Source organism: Artibeus jamaicensis, unplaced genomic scaffold (genome assembly GCF_021234435.1).
Source record: "Artibeus jamaicensis isolate MK-2021 breed Jamaican fruit bat unplaced genomic scaffold, CSHL_Jam_final contig_1028, whole genome shotgun sequence".
Lineage (NCBI taxonomy): Eukaryota > Metazoa > Chordata > Mammalia > Chiroptera > Phyllostomidae > Artibeus > Artibeus jamaicensis.
This window is the reverse complement of record NW_026521201.1, coordinates 7,473,892-7,498,482: the sequence shown is the minus strand read 5'-3', so window position 1 is coordinate 7,498,482 and position 24,591 is coordinate 7,473,892. Positions and strand designations below refer to the sequence as shown.

At 44.3% G+C, this 24,591-nt stretch overlaps 1 protein-coding gene across 8 annotated transcripts in view; it reads left to right on the top strand.

Annotated features, from left to right (window-relative positions):
* The window catches only part of CACNA2D4 (calcium voltage-gated channel auxiliary subunit alpha2delta 4), a 125,207-nt gene that overhangs the window by 55,471 nt on the left and 45,145 nt on the right, over positions 1-24,591 (top strand). For all 8 annotated transcript variants that reach the window (XR_008391096.1, XM_053662715.1, XM_053662718.1 and 5 more), the window contains exons 20-27: positions 2,329-2,390; positions 3,584-3,651; positions 5,797-5,842; positions 5,949-6,046; positions 7,618-7,711; positions 16,105-16,200; positions 18,276-18,403; positions 22,167-22,247. Coding sequence is in view for 7 of the 8 variants with exons in the window: in XM_053662715.1 (XP_053518690.1) it covers positions 2,329-2,390; positions 3,584-3,651; positions 5,797-5,842; positions 5,949-6,046; positions 7,618-7,711; positions 16,105-16,200; positions 18,276-18,403; positions 22,167-22,247 (673 nt within the window). In the remaining variant the exon portion in view is untranslated. The remainder of the gene's footprint in view (positions 1-2,328; positions 2,391-3,583; positions 3,652-5,796; positions 5,843-5,948; positions 6,047-7,617; positions 7,712-16,104; positions 16,201-18,275; positions 18,404-22,166; positions 22,248-24,591) is intronic.

The window sequence follows — 24,591 nt, the reverse complement described above, 5'->3', positions numbered from 1 at the left end:
AATTAAAAATAAAAAACAACTATGAACAAACAATGGAAAAAATTGATATATTAACAATTGAATCTGAAAAACAAACTAAGCAAACAGGAAGAACAGACAGAATCATGGATATGAAAAGCTTTTGATGGTTTCCAGTAGGAAGAGGGTATAGGAGAATAGGTGAAGAGGTGAGAGAATTAAGAAGTACAAATAGGTAGTTACAGAATAGCCATGAAGATATAAAGTATAGTATAGGAAATGGAGTAGACCAAGAATTTATGTACATGACCCATCTACATGAACAATGGTGGGGGGAGTGGGAAGTGCTGGGTGGAGGGAGGCAAAGGGGGAAAAATCAGGACAACTTAGTGATTATGCTGTAATAGAATAATCAATAAAATACCATTTAAAAAGAAAAATAGAACAAATTAAAAATAAAATACTGATAACGCCAAATTCTGACAAAGGTGTAGAAAAAATTGGAAGTTGTGCACTGCTAGTGCAAGTATTGTATAAAAAAACAACTTAGAAAAATTGTTTTGCCATTTTTATAAAAGCAAACATACATTTAGCATATGACCCATCAATTTCATTCTAGGTATTTATAAAGAGAAATGAAAACAGATGTCCACAAGAAGACTTGTTCAAGAATGTTTATAGCAACTTTATTTATTATAGCTCCAAACTAGAAATATCCCAGAGGCCCAGGAATAGGTGAATGTAAAAGCCAACAAGTGTATCCCCACCTTGGAGTACTGCTCAGCAGTGAAAGAAACATACTACTGATGTACTCAACAGCATAGATGGATCTTAGAGACATTATATTGAGCAAAAGAAGACAGACACAAAAGAGTGCACATTATAAGAATGAGCAAAACAAATCTATGGTGATAGAATTTAGAACAGAGTTTATCCATGGAGGGATGGGATGGGGACTGATTGGAAGGAAATTTTAGAGAATGCAAACATTACAATCTTGACTGGGGAAGTAATTACATGGCCGTATATATTTATCAAAACAAATGGAATGATACACTTAAGCTCTGTGCATTTTGCCATTTTATTCCATTTTTTTTAATAAGAAGGAAAAATTTAAAAGATGATCTCTAGTCCCGACACTCAAGCCAGCCCACCTTGGAGCCCAGGGCTCCCAAAGCCCATCTCTACCCTTGCTGGCTGCTGGCTGACCCATGACTACTATGAGGGAGGGAAACTGGAGAGAGCATCCTACTGAAGCAGAAAGAGCAGGAGAGCATTACCAGAGAACTGTTCATTTGGGTGTGGGCTAAAGTGAGTTTCCTATAGAAACTAACCATTTTTTTCCATCCCTCTCCCCCATGTCCCTTCCAATATCTTACTCCAAATTCCAAAGTGGAAGAAAAGCCAGAAAGAGTGAAGGGATTAAGAACAGCTCCTGAGCCAACTAAGGCATGTGGCTTTCCCAAAGACACATGTGAACCAGACAATTCATAAAACTTCAGAGCCCAGAGAAAATCCTGCTGCTCCCTGGACCCACTCCCATCTGTTTAAAACACCCTCACAACCTCACAGCAACCATATGCAAAAGATGCTATTGTTAACCCCAATTTGCAAATGAGATCACTGATGCTTAGAAAAGCATTACTTACCCCAGTGAATTACTTACCCCAGAACACACAGCTTAAATCCAGATCTGTCTGATGCCCAGCCCATGCCCTCAGCCACTGTATACACTTCCCTGATGCTCTAATTTATGAAAACTCAACTGAAACCTGAAAGTTTACAGCATTGAAAGGAAAAAGGAGTTGTAAAGGGGGCTACACCCTGGGAGGAGTTTAGGGGACAGATGGTGACCCCATTCCCTGTCAGCTATAGTCAATAGAGGGGAGGGTTGTAGGTGGGCTGGACACATGATCTCCTGAAGCTTTTAGCACCACCTAGGTCCCCTCCAACTGTATAAATATTCAACTGTGCTCCCATATGCAGCCTGGAGTCACTGTCCAATACAGGAGTCACTAACCATATTGGCTATCTCAATTTAAATGTCTCTTAAATAAAGTTTGAAAATTCATTTCCTCACTTGCACATATTCAAACTCTGTAACCATATGTGCCTGGTGGACCCTTCATGAGACAGCACAGGTCTAGCCCTTGGTCCTCCAGTCAGGCCACCACCCCAAGGGCTATGATTTGCTGGGCCTATGGTGACTCTGCCTGTGGTGTCCACATGATGATGCATGCTGGGGCCAGTCAGGGAAGAGAGAAGTAAAGGGAGTGACACAGAGCTGATGAAACCCCAAGGGTGGTAGGTAAGGAGGTGGAGGGCATGGTCAGGCACTCTCCAGCAAATGTCCTTTCTTTTCCCTTTCAGAAGAGAGTTCTTTTCCTGACCAATGACTACTTCTTCACAGACATCAGTGACACACCTTTTAGGTGAGGGACACATGTTTTACTTGCAAAGTGGAAGGATGGGTGGAACATGAATACCAACAACACAGGTTAGAAATTTCAGGTCTGGAGATGGATTTACTCAAAGTTGGTTGGCAATTTTGTGGTAACAGAAAAAGACCCAGCTCTACATTCAGGAAACTTGAGATGTCTAGACCTGCATTGCCAGTGTAGCCTAGTGTGCAGTCTGGAAGTCTGGAACCAGACTGCCTGGGTTTAAATTCTGCCTTCACCACTTACAGGTTGTATGACCTTTGTCAAATTAACTTAACCTCTCTGTACCTTAGATTCCTCATCTGTAAAATGAAGGTAGTAATAGTAGCTACTTTTTGGCAGTATTATGAGGATTGAATGACATAATCAAAGGTCTTAATGCATACAATTGTAAGCAATTGTTAGATGAAAGATCGTATCTGAAGATATTCTCAGTTCCCTCCAACTGTATAAATATTTAACTCCAGGCAATATATATATTTTGGGAGACAAATAGCCCTTGTCTCTGAATTATCTCATTTCTCAATAAAGCATCATTGCCAGCCCTGACTCATTAGGGTCCTATCTCATTAGAATACCTAAAGAATTTTATAAAATTGCCAATGTCCAGATCCATCCAAACCAATTTACTCGAAATTCTTTTATGGAGTCCAGGCACTAGTACCTTTTAAAACTCCCTGAGTGGTTCAAAATTTGGCCAAGTTCCAAAAGCAATGTTCTACCATGAGAGAGGAAGGCACATGGAATTCACCAGGGGGGGGAAACATTTTCCTATTTGTGAGGCCCTGTGAGGCCTAGGGACCTTTCTACATTTCAGAGGGTTCCTGAGAGGTTCAGGATATATCTTAATTAAAATGAGAGCTGAGGGGCCCTGGCCAGGTGGCTCAATTGGATAGAGCATTGTCCCAATACTGCAAGGTTGTGGGTTCTATCCCTGGTCAGGACACATACAAGACTCAACCAATGAATATGTAAATAAGTGAAACAACGAATCAGTCTCTCTCTCTCTCTCAAAAGAAATAAATAAAAATGGGACAACCTGTGAGGCCAGGGGCAAAGGGAGTCACTTTCCATGGGTATGGAGAACTCCTGGTCTTAGAGGTAGTGAAGGGCAGGACATGGACTGGAATGCTGACTTGGACTTGCTGTTTGATGAGAACATGGGTTCTGTGCTCTCCCCACAGTTTGGGAGTGGTGCTGTCCCAGGGCCATGGAGAATACATCCTTCTGGGGAACACATCTGTAGAAGAAGGTAGGTCAGCGCCCAGTAAGTTGGACACTAGAGGGAAAAAATGGATGTCCCTGGGATGCTGAGCAGAGCCAACTCAACCCAGATCTTATTTGACAGCCTCCAATGTCTTAGGCTTGAGAGCAGGGTCTCAGAGCTGGACTGCCAGACAGGGAGGGGTCTGTGTGTCTCCAGCATCCTGGGGGTGTGGGATCTGCCAGTCAGCAGTGCAAACCGACAGGGTCTAAGACTCACCAACCTTGCATTGTCAGGAGGCTTTGTTGGACCAGAGGGGTGGGCCTCAAGGGTATGTGTTTCTCTGAATAAAGTTGGATTTTACCTGTTAGAGGACATGAGAAAGGAGGCTGGGAAGAGTGAGGAAGCAAATCTGTAACAGTCTGCTCAGGCTGCTGTAACAAAGCATCACACACTGGGTGTCCTAACAATAGAACCTCATTCTCTCACAGCTCTGGAGGCCAGGCACCCTCCAACAGCTCTCCTAGCTCCTGGTCACACCAAGCATTCCTTAGCTCACACGGCAGCTCTTCAATCTGCCCTCCATCATCACATGGCTTCACCTCTTGAGTGTGTCTTTTCCCTTTTCACAAGGACACCAGGAATCTTGGATTAGGGGCCACTAATGACCTCATCTTAACTTGATTATATCTGCTGAGACCCTATTTCCATATCAGGTCACATTCACAGGTACTGGGGGTTAAGACTTCAACATATTATTTTCGGGGATACATCCAACCCATAACAAGGAACTTATGGGAACTGAACCTGAAAAAATGGAAGAGGCGGGCCTCATCCTCCCTGATGCTGCCTGCTCAGACCTGAGCTCCTTGAGAAAGCAAAACCTGTATCCAGGACTCCTGGATATTTTAGGAAGTCCTTGGGAGATGTCAGAAATCCATTCAAACCCACATTCTGTCTATTCTCCCTTCACCATCTCTTCAGTGTATCTAACTATCTTCCACTGCCCTCGTCACTGTCACCTCTCTCCTAGAAAACCACAGTAGCCTCCAGCTGGTCTCCTTGCCTCTTCCTTTCTTTGGACTTCTTTCTGCCACAGGGAAGTTTCTAAAACTGCCAAACTGGGTTGTGTTGCTACTACAGGACCTTCAATAGCCTTCTGCTTTTTTTTCAGTGCTCTACACACTAAGCTTCAGGGTCTTCCCATACACTGTGCTCTCCCCCAAAATACTATCCTCTCCAGCTCTCACACTTTTATCCCATCTAACTTGCACTCACTCCTCAGGCCCCAGTGTACATACCACTCTTCTGGGAGCAGTCCCGGGCAGACCCCTTCCCCCACTGAGGCCAGTTACATGTCCAGCTATGTGCTCCCATGTCCTCTGCTTTTACCCTTTTGCAGCACATATCTGTGACACTGGAACACTCCACTTTAACTTTCCACTGGTCCCAAAACAAACTTCCTGGGTCTCCATGGTGTCTTCCTCCTTCCTCTGCTTTTCTTCCTCTATCCAGATATCCCCATCTTCACTGCTGCAGGGGATAGAAGATGCTACCCCTCACCCACTTTGTGGGAGAGACCAGCCATCATCCCAGTGACTTGAAATCAGGGGCTCAACTGGGCTTATGGGGCTTACCACAGGGAAAGGAGTGTCACCCTTTCACTGCCTGCCTGTGTCTGTGCCAGTCCAGGACTTCCTTTGCCACCTTGGCATGTCCATCATCCTTACCTTCAATTTAGCAAACCTTAATTTGAGCACCTGTTTATTTTAAACACTGAAGGTGCTCAGTGGGGGGTTTCTCATTCATTCGCTCAAACAATGTACTCAGACCATGGTCAGTGTCAGTGTTGTGGTGGGTATGAGATTATAGAGATTACACAAAACAGACCTGGCCCCTCCCTGGGCTCATCTTTTGACTGGCCATTTAGCTCAGTCTAGTATGATGAAGCTGAAATCACTAGTTTGGAGGCTGACCTAACAGGTAGGATAGCCATGAGGCAATGGGGAGAAAGGGCATTTCAGGAGCGGAAGCAACATGAACAAAGGTGTGGTCTGTGCAAACCCAGGCCAGTCCTGCAGGATGAGTGCCTACTCTGAGCTGAAGAAGATTCCTTGCACTTGTTTGTAAAGAATTCAGGTGCAATACTCACACCAGGGTGAGCACCATACTGAGAGTGCGCTCTGGTTTCAGGCCTACACGACCTTCTGCATCCAGATCTGACCCTGGCCAGTGACTGGTAAGTGGAAACCTCTGCACAAAGGAGGTGGAGTGAGAGAGGGAGGGAGGAAGGAAGGAAGGGAGGCAAAGGTTTGTGAGGTGACTTTGACTCCCCTGGGTTCCAGGATCTACTGTATCACAGATATTGACCCAGACCACCAGAAGCTCAGCCAGCTGGAGGCCATGGTCCACTTTCTGACAGGACAGGACACAGATCTGGAGTGTGAGTGCTGCCCACCCACTAAGGGCTTCCCTCTGGGACCCTGCAGATCAGGACTTTGCATGAAGGGAGGGCTGGGAGGGGAAGGAAGGGCTGTCATGTAGGTCTATCCTAGGAACTCACTGATGGTTTAGGGAGGACAGAGAGAATTCCAAAGACAAAAGCAGAGCCAGCATCATCATAGGGCCAAGCTGGTGACTAAGTATCCCTAGAACTGTGGCACACAGGCATATCCCCATAGTCAGGGACTGGGATCTCTGTAAACATCTCTCACCTGAGTACTGTTAAGGTCTTGAAGGGATACTCACACAGTGTAAGGGCATTACCCTGGCCATCTGATCTGTCCCCATCACCACCTTGTGGTGGGCTCCCAGGCCAGCAGCTCACCTTTGAAGTCCAACCCTGCAGAGGAGGGCATTTGACTAGACAGCCTCTTACAGCCTGTGGTCTATGAGTGTTTTCTAACACCTGGTTCTCAGTCTGACCTTAAATTTCCCTCCACTAACTCAACCAGGGTAATTATGGGGCCACAACCTCATTGTGGTGCTTCTTCTCTCTCTTTGGGAGAAGAAGCAGGTCATTTTGTCATGTAAGTATCACCACCAAGAGAAGGCTCCACCTTCCATGTAGTCCGAACATTCATTCCATTAACAAATATGCACTGAGTATGTCCTCTTTACCAAGCCTGGGGCAGGCACTGGAGTACAGAGATGACCCAACCAGGCAAAGCCTTTGCTCTCATGGAGTTTGTAATCTAATCTCATGGGGAAACCATGCAATGAAGAAGCAAGCCCACATGTGTAGGAATAGGTTGTTACAGATTGTGCTGAACAGGAAAACATGGGCCCTGCTTTAAATGGATGGTCAGGGGAGGCCACCTCGGTCAGCCAGTGCCACTTCCCACCTAAGTGGCTTCAAGGGTATAGGACCTCCTTCAGTGGTGATGAAGATGTTCACAGAAGTGAAGGCTGTGCATCACTGTGAATGTACGAGATGCCACTGAATTATATACTTTAAATTGGTTTATTTTATTTATGTGAATTTCACCTCAATAAAAATAAATACTTTAGTAGTCTTCTCTCCCCTAGACTACTTTAAAGATAGTGAGGGGAAAAGAACGAGCCACCCATGCAAAGAATGGAGAGAAGAGCATCCTGACCAAGGGAAAAGCGTATGCAGAAGCTCTGAGTCAAGTTCAAATTCACAGAACTGCAAAAGGCCAACATGTGTGAGGCCAAGTATCAAGGAGCAGAGCAATGAAAGTTCAGATGGAGGGTGAGCTGGGCACAAATGGAAGTCAGTTGTTGCTGAGGGATTCTCCTAATTTCACAGAATATTAGAACTAGAAAGAGCCTTAGAAATCATTTTGTTCTACTCGCATGCTCTTTGAAGTTGAGGAAATGAAGGCTAGAAGAGGTGAAGTGACTTCCTCAAATTCATGTAATGGTTTTACATATTCTAGATACATGTTTATGAGGCACATCTTGTTCCTTGAAGTTCAAAAAGAACATATGAGTTGTGCTTATAATCATGGGGAAAATAAGTGGACTGGTCTCCTTTGATTGTGTACCCAGGTGATGAGGAGCTGGTGCGGGAGGTACTGTTTGATGCAGTGGTGACGGCTCCCATGGAAGCCTACTGGACAGCACTGGCTCTCAACAGCTCAGAGTATGTATCAGTGGGGCTGAAGGATCCTGGAAGAAAGAGAGATTCTGGTCCCTGGCATTCCCTTGGCTGAACCAGGGTCCCACCCATCAGCTGGCTGGCAGCCCAGGAGGTCACCCACATCCTTTGGCCTAAGATGAACAGTGATGAGGGTGCAAAGATGTGAGGAAGTGATAGCAACATGCACCCAGCCCCAGTGAAAGCAGGGGTTCAGTAAAGCTTCTGCACACTGCATGGGCCACCACCTCCCCTTGGAAGAATCACCCTGAGCAGATGCCCTAGTCATAGGACCAAATCCCCCAACCCATACCGCAGAAGCCCCATTCTAAGAACCCCTCTCTGGGGGTTGGGCTCTTGCTGTGAGAGCCCACCAGCCAAAGTGCCTTGAGAGCAGTTCAAGCAGATCAGTGCCTTGTCTCCAGCAGGTGAGGTCAAGACACCAGGAAGTGTATTTGACCCTTGGTATGTCCCAGTGCCTTAGATTTCCTCACTGCCTCTGCTGATCTTTACCTGGTGCTATTGTGTTTAGTAGACAGATAGAAGAGATGTATGGCTTGTGTGTGGGGGTGTGTGCATGCATGCATGTGTGTGCACATGTGCATACATTAGCACATGAGTATTTGGAAGGAGTGAGATATTAATGAGGTTAAGAGTACAGTGGGCCACCCCTTGTTCCTGAATAGAAAGATTTAACATCAGCATCATAAAGATGCCCAACCTCCCCTAGACACTTGATAAATTAATTAATACTATCCTAATGAAAACAGTAACAGAATTATGTAGGAATAATTACCTACTTTTAAAAAAGCAAGATGCAGAATACTTTGCATAGTGTGCTAACACTTCTATAAAAAGAAGGAAAAACATGGTATGAGTGTGTGCATTTACAAGGTGGGGCAAAACAGTTGTTTGTATGGAAAATAATACAGTAATTAATAAATAATAATATAATAAACTCTGTTTCATGTACTCACAACTGTAAACCTACATATTCCCCAGCCTGTATATGAGATACCTATGAAAGCCTGTTCTCATGGTTGCAAAAGGCAAGAAAAATGGGTAACTGAAACAGGGATGGAAGGAACACTTTATAACTTTTTGGTATAATTTTGAACCATGTGAATGTATTACCTACGCAAAATTAAATAAACTAAAAACAAACAAAAAAAGAATGCACTGGGTCAGGCACTATTCTTAGCACTTGGTGCATATCACATTGATTCTCACAAACACCCTACTATCATTATAGGTACTATCATTATCCCCACTTTACAGATGAGGAAACTAAGACAGAGTGAGATAAGAAACTTGCCCAAGACCATGTGCTTCACATATGGTGGAGCTGGACTCAAAATCAGGAAACCTGATTCCAGAGCCTCTAGACTCTTGGTTTCTGCACTGTCCTGATTTCTACAGAAGGGTTGGAGAGAAGAGGCATGATCCACATCTTTCCAATTTCAGAGATTAGCCAGACATGTTTTTAGTATTGAGAACCATTGAGGAACAAATATTCTTAACAAGGGTGTATATTAGAAAAGATGACTTAGAGAACTAATATAAATAGCATATTAATAAAGCTAAGAAGAAAAATCATATATTCACTCCCATAGACACAGAAAAGATTTTAACAAATTCTAATATCCATTTGTGTTTTTAAAAACCACTCAATAAAATTAAAATTGACTTAAGCTAGAAAGTCAGTATCTGAATGGGACTAGAGGCTCTCTCGATAAAGACAGAGGAAAAAAGACAAGCCTAGTGTCCCTACTACCATTTAGTAAGGTCAGAAGCCATTCATTGGTGCAACCAGATAAAAGGACGCACCTAGAAGAAACAAAAAGTGAAGAGGAAGAAGCAAATGATCTTTGTTTAAGATGATGTATTTATACATCTGGAAGCCCCCCAAAGTTAACAGAAAATCTACTATAAACAGTAAGAGAATTTAGTAGAGTAGCAATTTATAACATGCACACTGAAAAATTAATAGTCTTTATCTATACAAACAAAAACCAGATAGAAGATGTGATGTGAGAAGACCTATGTAGGAGAGCAAAATATAAAATATAACAAAATGCCTTGTCATAAATTGTAAGAAATATCCCAAAATTTACATTAAAAATTATAAAGCATTCCTGAACAATGAAAAGTAGACTTGAATAAATGGAAATATACCCAATGTTTTTAGATAGGAAGACTCAATATCACAAAAATTTTAATCCTCTGTAAGTTAATGTTATAAATTTAATGCAATCCCAATAAAAAAAATGCCATTAAAAGCCCTGGCTAGTGTTGCTCAGTTGGTTGGAGCATTGTCCCATAATCCCCAAGGTCTCAGGTTTTATTGCCTATCAGGGCACATGCCTAGGTTGTAAGTTCAGTCCCCAGTCAGGGTGTGCACAGGAGGCAGGCAGTTGATGTTTCATTTTCACATCTATGTTTCTCTGCCCCTCTATTTCCCTCCCTTCCCTTCACTCTAAAATCAACAAGCATGTCTTAAGATGAGGAAAAAAGAGGAAAGAAAAAAGAAGAAAGAAGAAAAGAAGGAAGGAGGAGGGAGCAATGGAGGGAGAAAAGAAGGAAGAAAGGAAGGAAGGAAGGAAGGAAGGAAGGAAGGAAGGAAGGAAGGAAGAGAGGAAGGGAGGAAGGAAGAGAGGAAGGGAGGAAGGAAAGAAGGAAAGAAAGGAGGTCTAACCAACATATTAAAATACATTACAAAGTCTATACCATGTATAAATTGTGGTCAATACTCATGAATAGACAGGCAGACCAAGGGAAGAGAATAGAAAATCCACAAAGTCACCTAAGTGCATGCGGAAATTTAGTCTATGACAAAGTCATCATGTCAAGTGAGTAAGGGAAACGTGGACTTTTTAATAACTGGTTTGAGAGCCATATGGAGAATGATAAAATTATATTCTTTCCTCATACCATAGAGCTGGGTAAAGTTCAAATGAGTCAGAGAATTAAATGTAAAAAAATGAAACCATATGAGTACTAAAAGGAAACATGAGCCAGGTCCTATAAAATCTAGGAGTGAGGAAATCTTTCCCAATGATGACTCAAAATCAGAAACAATAGGGAATGACTGATTAATTTAACAACATAAAAGTATTTATTTAGCAAATTAAAAACATGAGCAAAGTCGAAAGAGAAATGACAAATCAGAAAAAAATGTTTTCAACTTGTAAGACAAATAAAAGCTTATTATCCCTATATTATGTTTTCATGGTACATAAAGAACTTCAAAAGCAGAGAAGTAGAAGACTAACCACTCTACAGGAAAAATGACCAATAGATATGGACCAAGAGGATACATGCAAAGAGTCCTGAAATATATGAAAAAGTTCTCAATACATTTTGTAAAAAAAAAAAAAAAAGGAATGCAATTCAAACTGCACCAAGGTTGTATTTGTCACTTAAACTAATAACCATCTAAGTTTGTTGATGTGCATGGTTGACCAGCTGTGGGGAATCAGGCAATCTAGTACATTGTCAGTGGGAATATAAAACATTTCAAAGTTTATGGAGGGGAATTGGGCAATATTTTTAAAAAGTACACACTGTATGTTATACTTTGACCCAGCAATCCTACTTCTAGGACTGTATCCCAAAAATATATGAGAAAAAATAGGAAAAGATATACACATAAGCTATTCAGTACAGTATAACTTATAAGAGCAGATGATTGAAAATAACCTAAATGGCCATCTGTAGGAGCCTAGTCAAATAGATCATGGTAGATCCACATATTGGAATACTATATAGCTATAAGAAAATGAGAATTGTCTCATAGCAGTCAGACAAGAACATAGTCAAATGCATCCAAATTGGAAAAGAAGAAATAAAACAATCATTATTCACAGATGACATGGTACTACCTATAGAGCCCTTAATATTCCACCAAAAAAAAAAAAACTATGAGAACTCATAAATGAATCCAGTAAAGTTGCAGGATACAAAATTACTATTCAGAAATCAGTTGTATTTCATACACTAATAACAAACTATCAAAAAAAAGAAATTAAGAAACAATGCCATTTATAGTTGCATCAAAAAGAATAAAATACTTACAAGCAGATAAACTGAGAAGAACAACTGGGGAGTGAGACAGACCATGCAACCCAGGGTCCCAGCATGGAGAAATAAAGCCTCAAAACTTCTGACTGTAAAAACCTGTGGGAACTACAGCAGGGAGAGAAACTTCTAGCCTCACAGGAGAGTTCATTGGATAGATCCACAGGATCTAGAACATACACAAACCCGCACACCCAGGAATCAGCACCAGAAGGACTCAATTTGCTTGTGGGTAACAGAGAAAGTAACTGAAAGCTGGCTGAGAACTAAGCAAGCAGCATTGTTCTCTCTCTGACCCCTCCCCTACATACAGCACCACAACACAGAAACACGGGTTGCCCACCCTAGTGAATACCTAAGGTTCCACCCCTTACAAAGTAGCAGGTGTGCCAAGACAGAGAAATATGAACCAAATGAAAGAACAGATCAAAACTCCAGAAAAAATACAACTAAGCGATGAAGAGATAGCCAACCTATCAGGTGCACAGTTCAAAACACTGGTGATCAGGATGCTCACAGAAATGGTTGAGTATGATCACAAAACATAGGAAAAGTGAAGGCTATCCAAAGTGAAATAAAGGAAAATGTACAGGGAATCAATAGTGATGGGAAGGAAACTGGGACTCAAATCAACGGAGTGGACCAGAAAGAAGAAAAAAACAACCAAACAGAAAAGAATGAAGAAACAAGAATTCAAAAGAATGAAGAGAGGCTTAGGAACCTCCAGGACATTTTTAAACATTCCAACATCCGAATTATAGGGGTAGCAGAAGGAGAAAGGAAGGAAAACAAGTGAAAAAGTTATTTGAACAAATAATGAAGAACTTCCCCATTCTGGCGAAGGAAATAGACTTCCAGGAAGTCCAGGAAGCTCAGAGAGTCCCAAAGAAGTTGGGCCCCAGGAGGAACACACCAAGGCACGTCATCATTACATTAGCCAAGATTAAAATTAAGGAGAGAATCCTAGAAGCAGCATGAGAAAAGGGGACAGTTACCTACAAGGGGGTTCCCATCAGACTGTCAGCTGATTTCTCAAAAGAAACCTTACAGTCAAAGAAGGGGCTGGAGAGAAGTATTCTGAGTCATGAAATGCAAGGACCTACATCCAAGATTGCTCTATCCAGCAAAGCTTTCATTTAGAATGGAAGGATGGATAAAGCGCTTCTCAGCTAAGGTCAAATTCAAGGAGTTCATCATCACCAAGCCCTTATTATATGAAATTTTCAAGGGATTTATCTAAGAAAAAGAAGATAAAAATATGAACAGTAAAATGACAGCAAACTCACAATCATTAACAACCATAGCTAAAACAAAAAGAAAAGCACACTAAGGAAACAACTAGAACAGGAATGGAACCACGGAAATCGAGATCACATGGAGGGCTATCAACAGGAGGGGAAGAGGGAGAGAGTGAGGAAAGGTACAGAGAATAAGTAGCATAGATGGTAGGTAGAAAATAGAAAAGTGGAGGGTAAGAATAGTATAGGAAACCAAAGAAGTTATATGTATGACCCATGGACATGAACTAAAGGGGTGGGAAATGGAACAACTGCAATAGCATAATCAATAAAATATGTATTAAAAAAAGAAAAGAAAAGTCATCCAAATTGGAAAGAAAGAAGTAAAACTTTCTATTTGCAGATGACATGGTATTGTATTTAGAAACCCCTAAAGACTTCACACACACACACACACACACACACACACAGTTAGAACTAATAAAACAAATTCAGTAAAGTTGCAGAATACAATATCAATATGCCAAAATCAGTTATTTTCTACACTAATAACAAACTATCAGAAAGAGAAGTTGAGAAAACAATTTCATTTACAATGACATCAAAAGAATAAAATACTTAAGAACAAATTTTACCAAGGAGGTAAAAAACCTGTACACTGAAAACTATAAAATATTAAAGAAGGAAATTTTAAAAGACACAAATAAATATAAAGATATTCCATGCCCATGGACTGGAATGATTTATATTGTTAAAATGCCCATACTAGCCAGAGCAATCTAAAGAGTCAATGGAGGCCCTGGCTGGTGTAGCTCAGTGGATTGAGCATGGGCCTGTGAAGCAAAGGATCGGGGTTCGATTCCCAGTCAGGGCACATACCTGGGTTGCAGGCCAGTTCCCAGCAGGGGACACATGAGAGGCAACCATACATTGATATTTCTCTCCCTCTCTCCTTCCCTTCCCTCTAAAGATAAATAAAATCTTTTAAAAAAAATTTTTAAAGAGTCAGTGCAGTATCTATCAAAGTTCCAAGGGCATTTTCACAGAAATAAAACAAACAATCTTAGGCCCTGGCTGGTGTGGCTCGGTGGATTGAGCGCGGGCCTGCGAACCAAAGGATCGTGGTTCGATTCCCGGTCAGGGCACATGCCTGGATTGCAGGCCGGGTCCCCAGTGGGGGACACATGAGAGGCAACCACACATTGATGTTTCTCTCCCACTCTTTCTCCTTCCTGTTCCCTGTGTCTAAAAATAAATAAATAAAATATTTAAAAAACAAACAAACAATCTTAAAATTTGTATGAAACAACAAAAGACCCCAAATAGCCACAGCAACTTTAAGAAAGAACAAAACCAGAGGCATTTCATTTCCTGATTTCAAACTATATTATAAAGCTACAGTAATCAAAACAGTGTGATATTAGCATACAAACAAACACATAAATCAATGGGACAGGATAAAGAGCCCCAAAATAAACCCACGTATATAATTTATGACAAAAGAGCCAAGAATATACAATGGGGAACAGATGGACTCTCCAAAAAATGGTGTTAGGAAAACTAGACAGCCATAGGCAAAAAAATGAAACTCAATCATTATCTTACATCAATCACAAAAATCAGCTCAACATGTATTAAACATTTTGAACATAACACTTGAAACCATAAAACTCTAAGAAGAAAACATAGGGGATAAGTTCCTTGACATCAATCTTGGCAAAGATTTTTTAGATTTGACATCAAAAGGAAAGGAAGCTAAAACAAAAATAAACAAGTGGAACTACATGCAACTAAAAGGAACAATCACATGAAAAGGCAACCTATGGAATGGAGAAAAATATTTGCAAATCACTTATCTGATAAGGGGTTGATATGCAAAATAAAGAATTCACAGTTCAATAGCAAAAACAAAAAAAAGATTTTTCTTAAGGACAGAAGATCTGAATAAACATCTTCCCAAAGGAGACATATAATGGCCAGCAGGTACATGAAAAAATGTTCAACATTGCTAATCATTGGAGAGAAGCAAATCAAAACCACATGAGATATTTATTACCTCACACCTGTCAGAATGTCATAAAAAAGACAAGTGATAACAAGAGTTAGCACTGATAATAGTGTGGATCCTGAGAAAAATTTCTCCTGGTGGCAAACTGGGCTCAAATTAAAACCTAAACAAAACAGCCTAGCAGCTAACTGACATATGCCAGACACGTGCAATTTAAAAAAAAAAAAAAAGTGAAATACAATCAGAGCTACCAAGTGGTTGCTGTGTGGTGGGAAAATGGGCTGAGTTAGTAAAAGGGCACAGGTGTTTGTTTAGTTATGAGATGACTAAGGTCTGAGGTTCTGACGTAAAACATGATGACTGTAGTGCTAATGCTGTACTGTGTCATTGAAATTTGCTAAGAGAGCAGAGTTCAAATGTTCTCACACACAGGAAGACAAATATGTGAGGTGATAAATATGTGAGGTTACTTAACTGGGAGGGGGAAGCCTCTCACAATGCAGATGTATATCAAACCAAGACAATGTACACTTAAAATATCTTATAATTTTATGTCAATTACACCTCAATAAAGCGGAAATTTAAAAAAACAGAAAGAGATGATGACTACCACCCTGGAGCATTACCATAACAATATGTCTTTGAGACCATGAAAAAAATTGATTGTGCATCGGCTGGCTAATGGATTTTTTTCAGATCTATTGGCAAGGTTATAAATTCCAGCAGGATTGCTTATGTCAGTGTCAACAGTGTGAGTATGCAAAAAGAGCTCACGTGTGAGGTGCTGGGTATGCGCTGGTCATGAGAAGCCACTATTCCTTAGGTCCCAAGACAAAAATCTCTTCCTGAATCTCCCAAAAGCTGAGTGGACAGATCAGGAGCTAGCGCTGAAGAAGCAAAAAAGCATAGGATAAGGGGACCCCATTAACAAAGAGGGTGCTGCCCAGCAAAGCCCCACCCCCAGTCAGATGGTCAGGTGCTAGAGGGCCTTTGGGGTCTTCCCTTCTCCATGTGCCCTCCTCCTGAACCTGCCACTGTGCTGCATGGTGGTGACACCTGCTCTGTCTGCCTCACAGGGACTACCAGCATGTGGCAGACACGGCCTTCCTAGGGACCCGGGCTGGCCTCCTCAGAAGCAGCTTATTTGTGGGCTCTGAGAAGATCTCCAATAAGTAAGTCTGCTGGGTGGGGCAGGCAGGGAGAGGACTCCTGGAATGCAAGGAGCCTGGAAGAGCTGGGGTTTGCAGAGTGGGAGGGTCAGAAAGTTAACCTTTCCAGCCAGGCTTAGACTCACCCCGGAGGTATCCCTAGAAGGGAGGGCAGCCCAGTCTGTCAAGAGAGACCGAGAGACCTTGATGTTCGGAGGGTTAGTCAGAGGTTCGCTTCCACAGAGGGAAACCCAGAAATTGTTTTCCCGCAGGGGCAGGTCTCTACATGACAGCCTAAATCTTCTGGCTGAAATCCATCATTTCTTGGCATCCCCCCTTCCCCTAAGTCTGAAGTTCTTACCTGGGGGTGATTTATACCCACCCAGGGGCATTGAGCAATGTCTGGAGACATTTTTGGTTGTAGAAACTAGAGGAGGGGTGCTTATACTGGCACTTAGTGGGCAGAAACCAGGGATGCTGCTAACCATCAGATGGCACCCAAGACAGCTCCTGACAACACCTAGCATTGAGACTGAGAAAGCCCGCTCCAAGCAAAGCCTGCTTCCAGGAGAGTCCTGCTATGCCCAGGGCCCAGCCAGCCCTGTGTCCTCCCCACTGAGTACTGCAGCAAGGGGTGAGTGGGAGCTCAGAGGAGCATCAGGAAGGGGAGGGGTAAGCAGAGCTACCTGTGCTCTGCAAACCATGACACTGAAATAGGTTAGGCAGGGCCACTAGGCATCTAGAGGAGAAGAACTGAGGGGGCTCCCAAACAGACTTGAGCCCACGGTCCTCACCTCCCACCCACTGACCATTTCTCCCACTAAATCCAAGAGCACTTAGCAATGGAGAGCCATCTTTGAGCTTCTTCCAAGACTCTGGGACAGATCCGCGCTTGCTAGAAAGCCGAGTCTTTCTAGGAAAACCAATGGAGTTGCTCTCCCCTCTCCTCACCTCCCCTCATTCCCTCAGAAGTGGAAACAGAGAATCTTGCTTCCTTGCTACCCTTTCCCAGGGCCCTGTCAGAGACCAGCAAAGAGCTCAGATAGCTGGTCTGATAGGGACTGGACTGATAGGGAACTGTGGGTGTGCCCTGAGGCCCTGACCAGTGTGGAAACTTTCCTACCCAAGCTCACTACCCACTCGTACCTCCTCACCCCCTTAAACTGTACTCCAATCAGAAAACACACATGTTTTTGTTGAGCCAAGGTTGGACAAGTGCACCACGCCTGACAGTGCAAAGGAAGAAAGAATCTCGGTATTCCCCTGTGCCCTCTCTCTCTAAAAGACTTCTGAAAATGGAAGAGGGAAGCCTCAGATAGACAGGCCCAGCAACTGTGAACAGCCTCACATGCCCTGCACAGCTCCCCTCCCCTAAATTGTGATGCAACTGGCAGCCCGGAAACTGTGCAAAGAGGCAGGTCTGCTTCTGGAACATGTACACCAACCAGTCTTAAAATCCCACCTTAACCATCCACTTTATGGGTTATCCGCAGTAATGTTTCTAATCCCCACCAGCTTCTCCCTGCCTCCTACTCTGCTTCTGGACCAACACTCTCTTCTGCCAGCTGCTGTGTGTTCAGGGAATGCAAAACCATAATTAGCAAGATAAAGCTGCCCCAAAAGAGAAAACTCATGATGCATTCTAAAACCTAGAGGCAATGGCTTTGAAGTAACCACTTGGGGGAATTTATGCTCCTGTATTAGCCTCAGTGGTGGAGGTGACTATACAGTTTCCTCACTCAGACATGCCAATCAGCCAGACAAGAAGAAATGAGGCCATATCCAAAAGAAAGAACCTTGCAGGCCAAGCCATTTACATAAGAATGGAAAGTATTCTTTCAAAATACAAGCCTCATACCTTTTCTAGCTACTAATGTGCCATCAGATGTAATGACATTTGACTCTGGAAGAGCCAGAAATAGCTGGGGACACTGTCTGGGGCACCACCAACTAAGAGCTCATATTTTGTACCTGCAAGTCCACCAAAGCAGAAGGGAATCACTCTCTTGATCCAGCCAATATAGCTGTGTATGGAAAAGCAAAAAGAGGGAAATGTGTTCCCAGATTTTAAGGGAAGAACCAAATCTTTCTCCTTGCAGGAAGTTTCTGACCCCTGAAGACAAGGCCAGCATATTCACCATGGACCACTTCCCTCTGTGGTACCGCCAGGCCGCTGAGCAACCTGCTGGCAGCTTTGTATTCAACCTCCATTCTGCAGAGGAGCCAGGTAATCCACACCCTGTGCTGCTGGGCCAGGTGGGACCAGGGCGTTCCTCCTCCTCCTGTGCTCTTAGTGATATAAAGCAGGACGTCCAGACCTCAGGGTTCCCTCCTACCTTCCTCTTGGCACATGGTAGCAATTTGAGAAAGCTCACCGGGGCCTTACCACACATCTTGTGACTACCCCGCTTATAGGATGGGCCATTGTATTCCCTGGCCAGCAGTCACAGTTGGCTGTTAAAAATCCATCATGGAACAAAGGAAAGAGATCTAACCAAAAGTCAAGAAGAGCTGGATTCTAGCCCAAATTCCAAATAGAAGTATATTGGACAAGTTAATCTCTAAGATTGTTCTATTTCCAAACATCTGAGTATCCTTGAAAGTTCTTTAAACCACCCAGGTGAAAGTAATACTTTATTCCACTGGGCACGGCCCATACTTGCTGAGGCCACTGCCCTCCACAGCTCTCCTTCTCCTAAAACAGGGGAAGCAGCCTGGGCTCTGCTCCCTGGAGTTTCCCAGGGGCAGCAACACTGAGCTCCTGGCCTGCGCCTCAGAAATTTCCTGTAATAATGGGGTGCTTCCCACTGGCAGACCACAATGGGTCTGGGGCTTGAAAAATCGGAGGTGGGGCAGCCAAGGCCAGGCCCCATGGACCAAGCCAGCAAACCCTTACTAGTCTAAGGACCAGGAAGGTTTTCAGAGCTGTAGACACCCAACTTCCCCAGCCCCCACTCTGAAAAATGGCCCCAAAAGGAAAAATTAAGTGACTTTAACAGAGTACCAACAAAATAGTAGAATGTTTAGAACAGAGAGGAGCTTTGGAGGGCACACAGCCTCACACTCTTGACTTACACATGAAGAGACTGACCTACAGAGGTGGAAGGCCTTGTCCAGGGGTCCAAGAGTTTGAGCAGAGCAAGCTCTCCACAAGGTCACCTCTGGGGAGGCTAATCCCATCGCAGGAGAGCAAGAGGGCCTAGAAAGTATCCACACCAAGGTCAGAGCTGAGGAGAAGGGACAGAAGGAGGAGAGGGGAGGACTGAAAACATGTGAAAGGAGAGGGGCAGGCTGGGAGCAGACTGAAATGAAAGGTTGCACTTCCCCTTCAAGATGTCTCCAACCCAAACCCTTCTGGCCATCATTTCCACCATAGCCGTCCTCCGGCTTCCTGATGGAGAAATGCCCCCAGCTGACAGCCAGGGAGGCCCAGGCTCCCCTGGGCTCCTCCGGAGCTGCCACAGTAAGAAGGCAGTCACCTCTGTGTCTTTTGGATGCCTTTTTCTCCTTATACTTAAGTCTGCCTCTCCATCCTGTGCCTGTTCCTTTCACCTGAGGTATTACTAACTTAATTTACAAAACTCCTTACTACACATAAACACTTAATCTGCACAACCTTATAAGGTAAGTGCTGTTATCACACCTCTTATTATACAGGGAAAATCTGAGGCTTAGAAAAGTTCTGTGTCTTGCCCGGGGTCACACAGCAAGAGAACCACAGAGCCCAGCCTAAAACCAAGGTCTGCCCACAGAAGTCCTGGCTCTTTTACTGCACCAAGTGGAAGGCAAGAAGGGGGTGGGGTCAATAGGGAGTGCGGTTGCTCCTGGTGAAAGCTCAGAGGGAGGTTCTCAAAGCCAAGGTGAAGGTCTGCCTCCCACACTGCCCACCCTGAGCCAGAATGAGGCAGCTCCTTCTTCCTGGCACCATCTACAGCACCACCAAGGGCTCCCTGAAAAGGGGCTCTCACAGGGTTTGGGGGACATTCTCTGGCCCCTGGCCCCAGCCCAGGATGATACTCTCTGCTGCCAGCATTGTCACTGGGAGGCTCCTGCTGGTTGCTGGGGGAGCTTTTTGTGGTAGGAGGGTGGGTGGGTGTGAACTGAGCCACATGAAGGGAGGGAAGCTGGCAACCCAAAAACAGGGCCAATTGAGTTGGGAGGCAGGAGCTCACTCCTTTTTCACACCCTTGCTCATGCATATGTTTAGAGACACGTGGACACCTCTGCACACGCCCATTCTCCACCAAAGAAAGAAAGCAACAATTTTATTTTAAGGGAAGGAGGAGCCCCAAGGAGGCAGAGGAGTCTGCTTGGGGATATAAAGGCTTCCCTCTGCCTCTCGGTGCTGACTCTACTGCCCTTTGACTGGGCCTAGTGGGTTGAGCCTGCCCGCAGCTCTGTCTTTTGTCAGTGCCTAAGAAACTCACTAGCATGGAGCAAAGTCTCTCAGGCTGCCCCAGGCCTGCTCCACCAGCAAGTGGTAGCCCACTCATTCACTCCAAGTGCTGGACCAAGTAGCTGCTAGGTGACCCACGTGCTGACACTCCTGATGTCCCCAGAGACTGTCATTATGGTCCCCATATCTTCATGTGGATGTTTCCCACAGCCTATGGAGCATACATACAATGGAAGGTCTTTCTGGGAAAGTAGCCTGAGGGCCTGGAGAAAACCACAGGGGGTCAGCCACCTCAGTGTCTTCCAGAAATTTCTAGAAGCAAGGTGACAAAGCCTACTTCTTTATCTATTGTGGTCCCTTGCAGTTTCTTCATGGCAAATTCCTACAATCAAGACAACTTCACACATTTCAGATTCTTGGAATCTGAGTAATTTTAAAATTCTGCGGGTTTTGTGATTATAGCAAGGTGGGATGGGCAATCTTAGCAAAATAGCAGATAAGAGAAACCAGTGGTTGATTTAACTTCCATTTCAAATGACATGGTAAGAACAACCAATGCACAACAAGATTCTCATGACCTGTTTGTTTCAACGTTTCTCATAATAACATTTTAACAGGAAGCACATGATCAAATTTTGCCTCTTTCCTGGAACGTTTAGTACTGAAATTTGATCTGTAGATATGAGTGCTCTGTGAAGCTAATCCAGGCCCATGAATGGGTGAGAATTAAGAAGCCAAGGTCATGTACTAGCCTGTACCAGCTCAGACCCAGAAGCTCTGTTTAATGTAGAGCTGAAACTGCCACCCACATGCTGTACCTTCAGTGACCTGATTCCTAAAAGAGGCAGAAAAGCAACTCAAGGAAAGTCCCTTGCCCTTCAGGAGCCTGGCAGGTGTCCTAGAAGAGCAGGATCTGACTGCAAAGCCAGGGAAAGACATGACTGGACGGTGGTGTGGTGGTAGTGAGTGGGCTACCAACAACCAGGATTTACAAAGGGCCTCAGATGTGTAGGCTCCAGCCGGTCAGCCTTCTGTGCCCTCGGCAGCCCCAAGAGCTAGCTTCCTGAAGGGACTGTCAGGGTCTCCCTGACTCATGTGACTTATAAAGGACAATCCAGGATCTGCTACTACTCTGTGTCCAGAGGCACAGCCTGTCCTTTTTCTAGAATGAGTCATATGATGCAACACAACTCTTCTGGTTGGAAGCTGTGTCAAGAGAACAGTCACAGCAGGGTCCCCGAGCTCACATAAACAGCAAGCAGACAGATTCACTGCCAGAGACAGAGAAAACTCAGTGTCCTAGTGACACTGGCAGTACTGCGTTGTTCAGGTGGGCTGGGGCCACAACATACACCTATTTATCTATCAGGTTCAGATCTGCACAGAGAGGGGACAGCGCCTGGGCCTCAGGAGGCACTTGGCCAAGATCAAGGTTGGTGGTGGCAGAGCCGTCACAGCAACAACTTCCTCAAACACCCCCTCGGTGATCCAAGGATGTCCTCACCTAGTATTTATACTTATCTGCTTGGCCAACCCCAAACACTGCTCTTCTCCAGCTGCTGAGAAAGTGACTAGGCAACTTTTGTTTCCCCAGAAGGTCCGGGTGAGCCAGTGGTGGTAACAGCAAGCACAGCTGTAGCTGTGACTGTGGACAAGAAAACAGCCATTGCTGCAGGTAGGGGCTGCCCTTTGTCCCACTGAGGCTGGGAAGTTGTAAGTCAATGTCAAGAATAAGGCACATGGTAATAGCAGGAGGACTTCTGCCTATGGTCTGCATGGGTCACAGTCCTTGGCTGTAAGTTTTCCCAGGTGAGGGTAGTGGGGTCTTCCCAAGCAATTTTGTTTATAAAACAGTAAAATCTTAGATCTAAAAGAGTTTGTGAAATGAGTAAAATGAAGCCCAGAGAGGTTAAGAGTTCTGCTGAAGGTCACACAGGACAGAGACTGCAACCCAGAACTCCTTTCCACCCCTCAGCATGCTGCTTCCCTCTTCTACCACCTTGGGTATAGTATCCCTCTGAAGAAAGAATGGGGCTGTGACTCAAATCCTAAAATAAGAACTCTGTATGTGTGCTCAGCATGTGCCAGACACTAGGAATCTGCCTGTCATGCATGTTTTCATTCAGCCCTGGGAAGCCAAAATCCAGTGAATCCAAGACTTTTGGCTCCATTTGACAGATGAAGAAACTGAGACACAGAACAGTTATTTGCCCAGTCTTACAGCTAATGATTGATGAAGCTAGAATTTAAACTCAGATCACCTCTCATAAGGCCTGGGTTCACTATCCTGTGTTACCATTTGCCTCAAATGTGGTGAGAGCACCCAATGACTCTCACAAGCTCCCTTGGCTTTGTAGTTTCTTGGCTTTGTAGTGCCTCAAAAAACCTTGGGCATCTCTGTCTTGTTATCTGAGAGCTATCAGGCCTGAATGATGAAGCCTCCTTGTCCTGCTTCCCAGGAACCCCTTAGCTTCCCAGGAAGGACTCAGCAGCTAGAGTGGGGCAAGGCGGGCGAGATCTGTGCACCTTCTCTTCTCAGGCTGAATATAAAGTAAAGGGGGTGGATGAACAGGCTGGGCTCAGGCAGAGAGGGTCAGACCCTGCCTCCCTGTCCCAAGGAGGGCCCAGGGGCCTCCTGAGTCAGACTCCTTTCCTCCTGCTTTCCCCCTGGGGAAGAGAGGTAGGGGACAATGACTCGGTCTGATGTTGCTAAGCACCCATGTTAGGAAACACCAGCACCATGGACAGTCTGCAGGATGCACAGCACAGCATTTAGAAGGTACCCAGGCCATTTTGACCACCCCCTTTTTTTTCTTAATTCTAATTCTTAGGCTAATTCTAAACCCATTTCTGGGCCAAATTATGACCCCAAACTTGTCTCCTTAAAGACTGTTCTATGGTCCCAGCTGAGTCTGTGCCTGTCCTTCTCCCTTCACATCATGGGCCTTCTCAGCTCCCACACACCTCAAAGCCTAGGAAAGAGAATGGATACAGGGTCAGGCTGCTGGCTTTGCTATCCTGCACTCTCCAATTACTTGAAATCTTTTTTAACTCAGAGCTGAATTGGAGCTGTAAGGGGTTGCCATAGAAACTGTGTCCTTCCTGGTGCCTCTAGTTTAGTGCACTGCAGACAATCCCTCTGACACTCTGGGGTGCACAGATGTGACAAGAAGAAGATGAGGTACTGGATACCTGATATTTTAATTATTTGGGGAGTCTCCTTTTTTAATTTCCTCCCCCTGGCCTATGGCTCAGCCTCCCTGATCCTGAGGCCTATGGGGGCCTGTAGCTCAAGACAGGGTAGGCATCTTGTTTATTATCCTAGCATGTTCATCCCTTAGAAATTGGTGGCTTTGTGTGTGTGTGAGCTCCAGGATTGGGTGAGCCGGTGCAATTTTATGTACCACAGAGGCCAGCTCCATGTCAGGCAGAGCATGTATAATGCCATGGATTTCTGCAGAAGGGTAGATGAATGAGGAGGGATTATTTTCATCTCTAAGAAAATGATTTATCAACAGTTTTTGCAAAATTTCTATAAATCTAACTTTTAATCAGGATCTATTTTCAATTCTCCATGCCCTGCAAGCCCTCTTTTGGAAATATTGCCAAAAATAATGATGGTGGTACCATAATCTGCTGTATTTCTCTAGCACATATCCTGCAGTGGGCTTGCACACATGCCCCCGACAGAGGCTTTCATGCAGTAGGCCTGCCGTCTGGAGCTACAGGAGGCTCCTCTCCTCAGAGTTCTGCCCCCTAGTGACTGCATCTCGCTGAAGACCTGTGTGCACACTCCAGATGGCAACTTGAATAATGCATCTGTGCATTGTCCAGACTTGTGCCACACTTGTGAGGGGCCCTGTCCTCTGCTTCTGCAGTGGGGCTTGGGGGAGACTTGGCACTCAGGTCTGCTATAACTGTTAGGGCTACAAGAAGGCAACACCCCACAGTCATCACCACCTAGAAAAGGGAACATCCAAGTTCCACCAGGAGTCCAGCTGAGCCCCCAAAACGGGGAC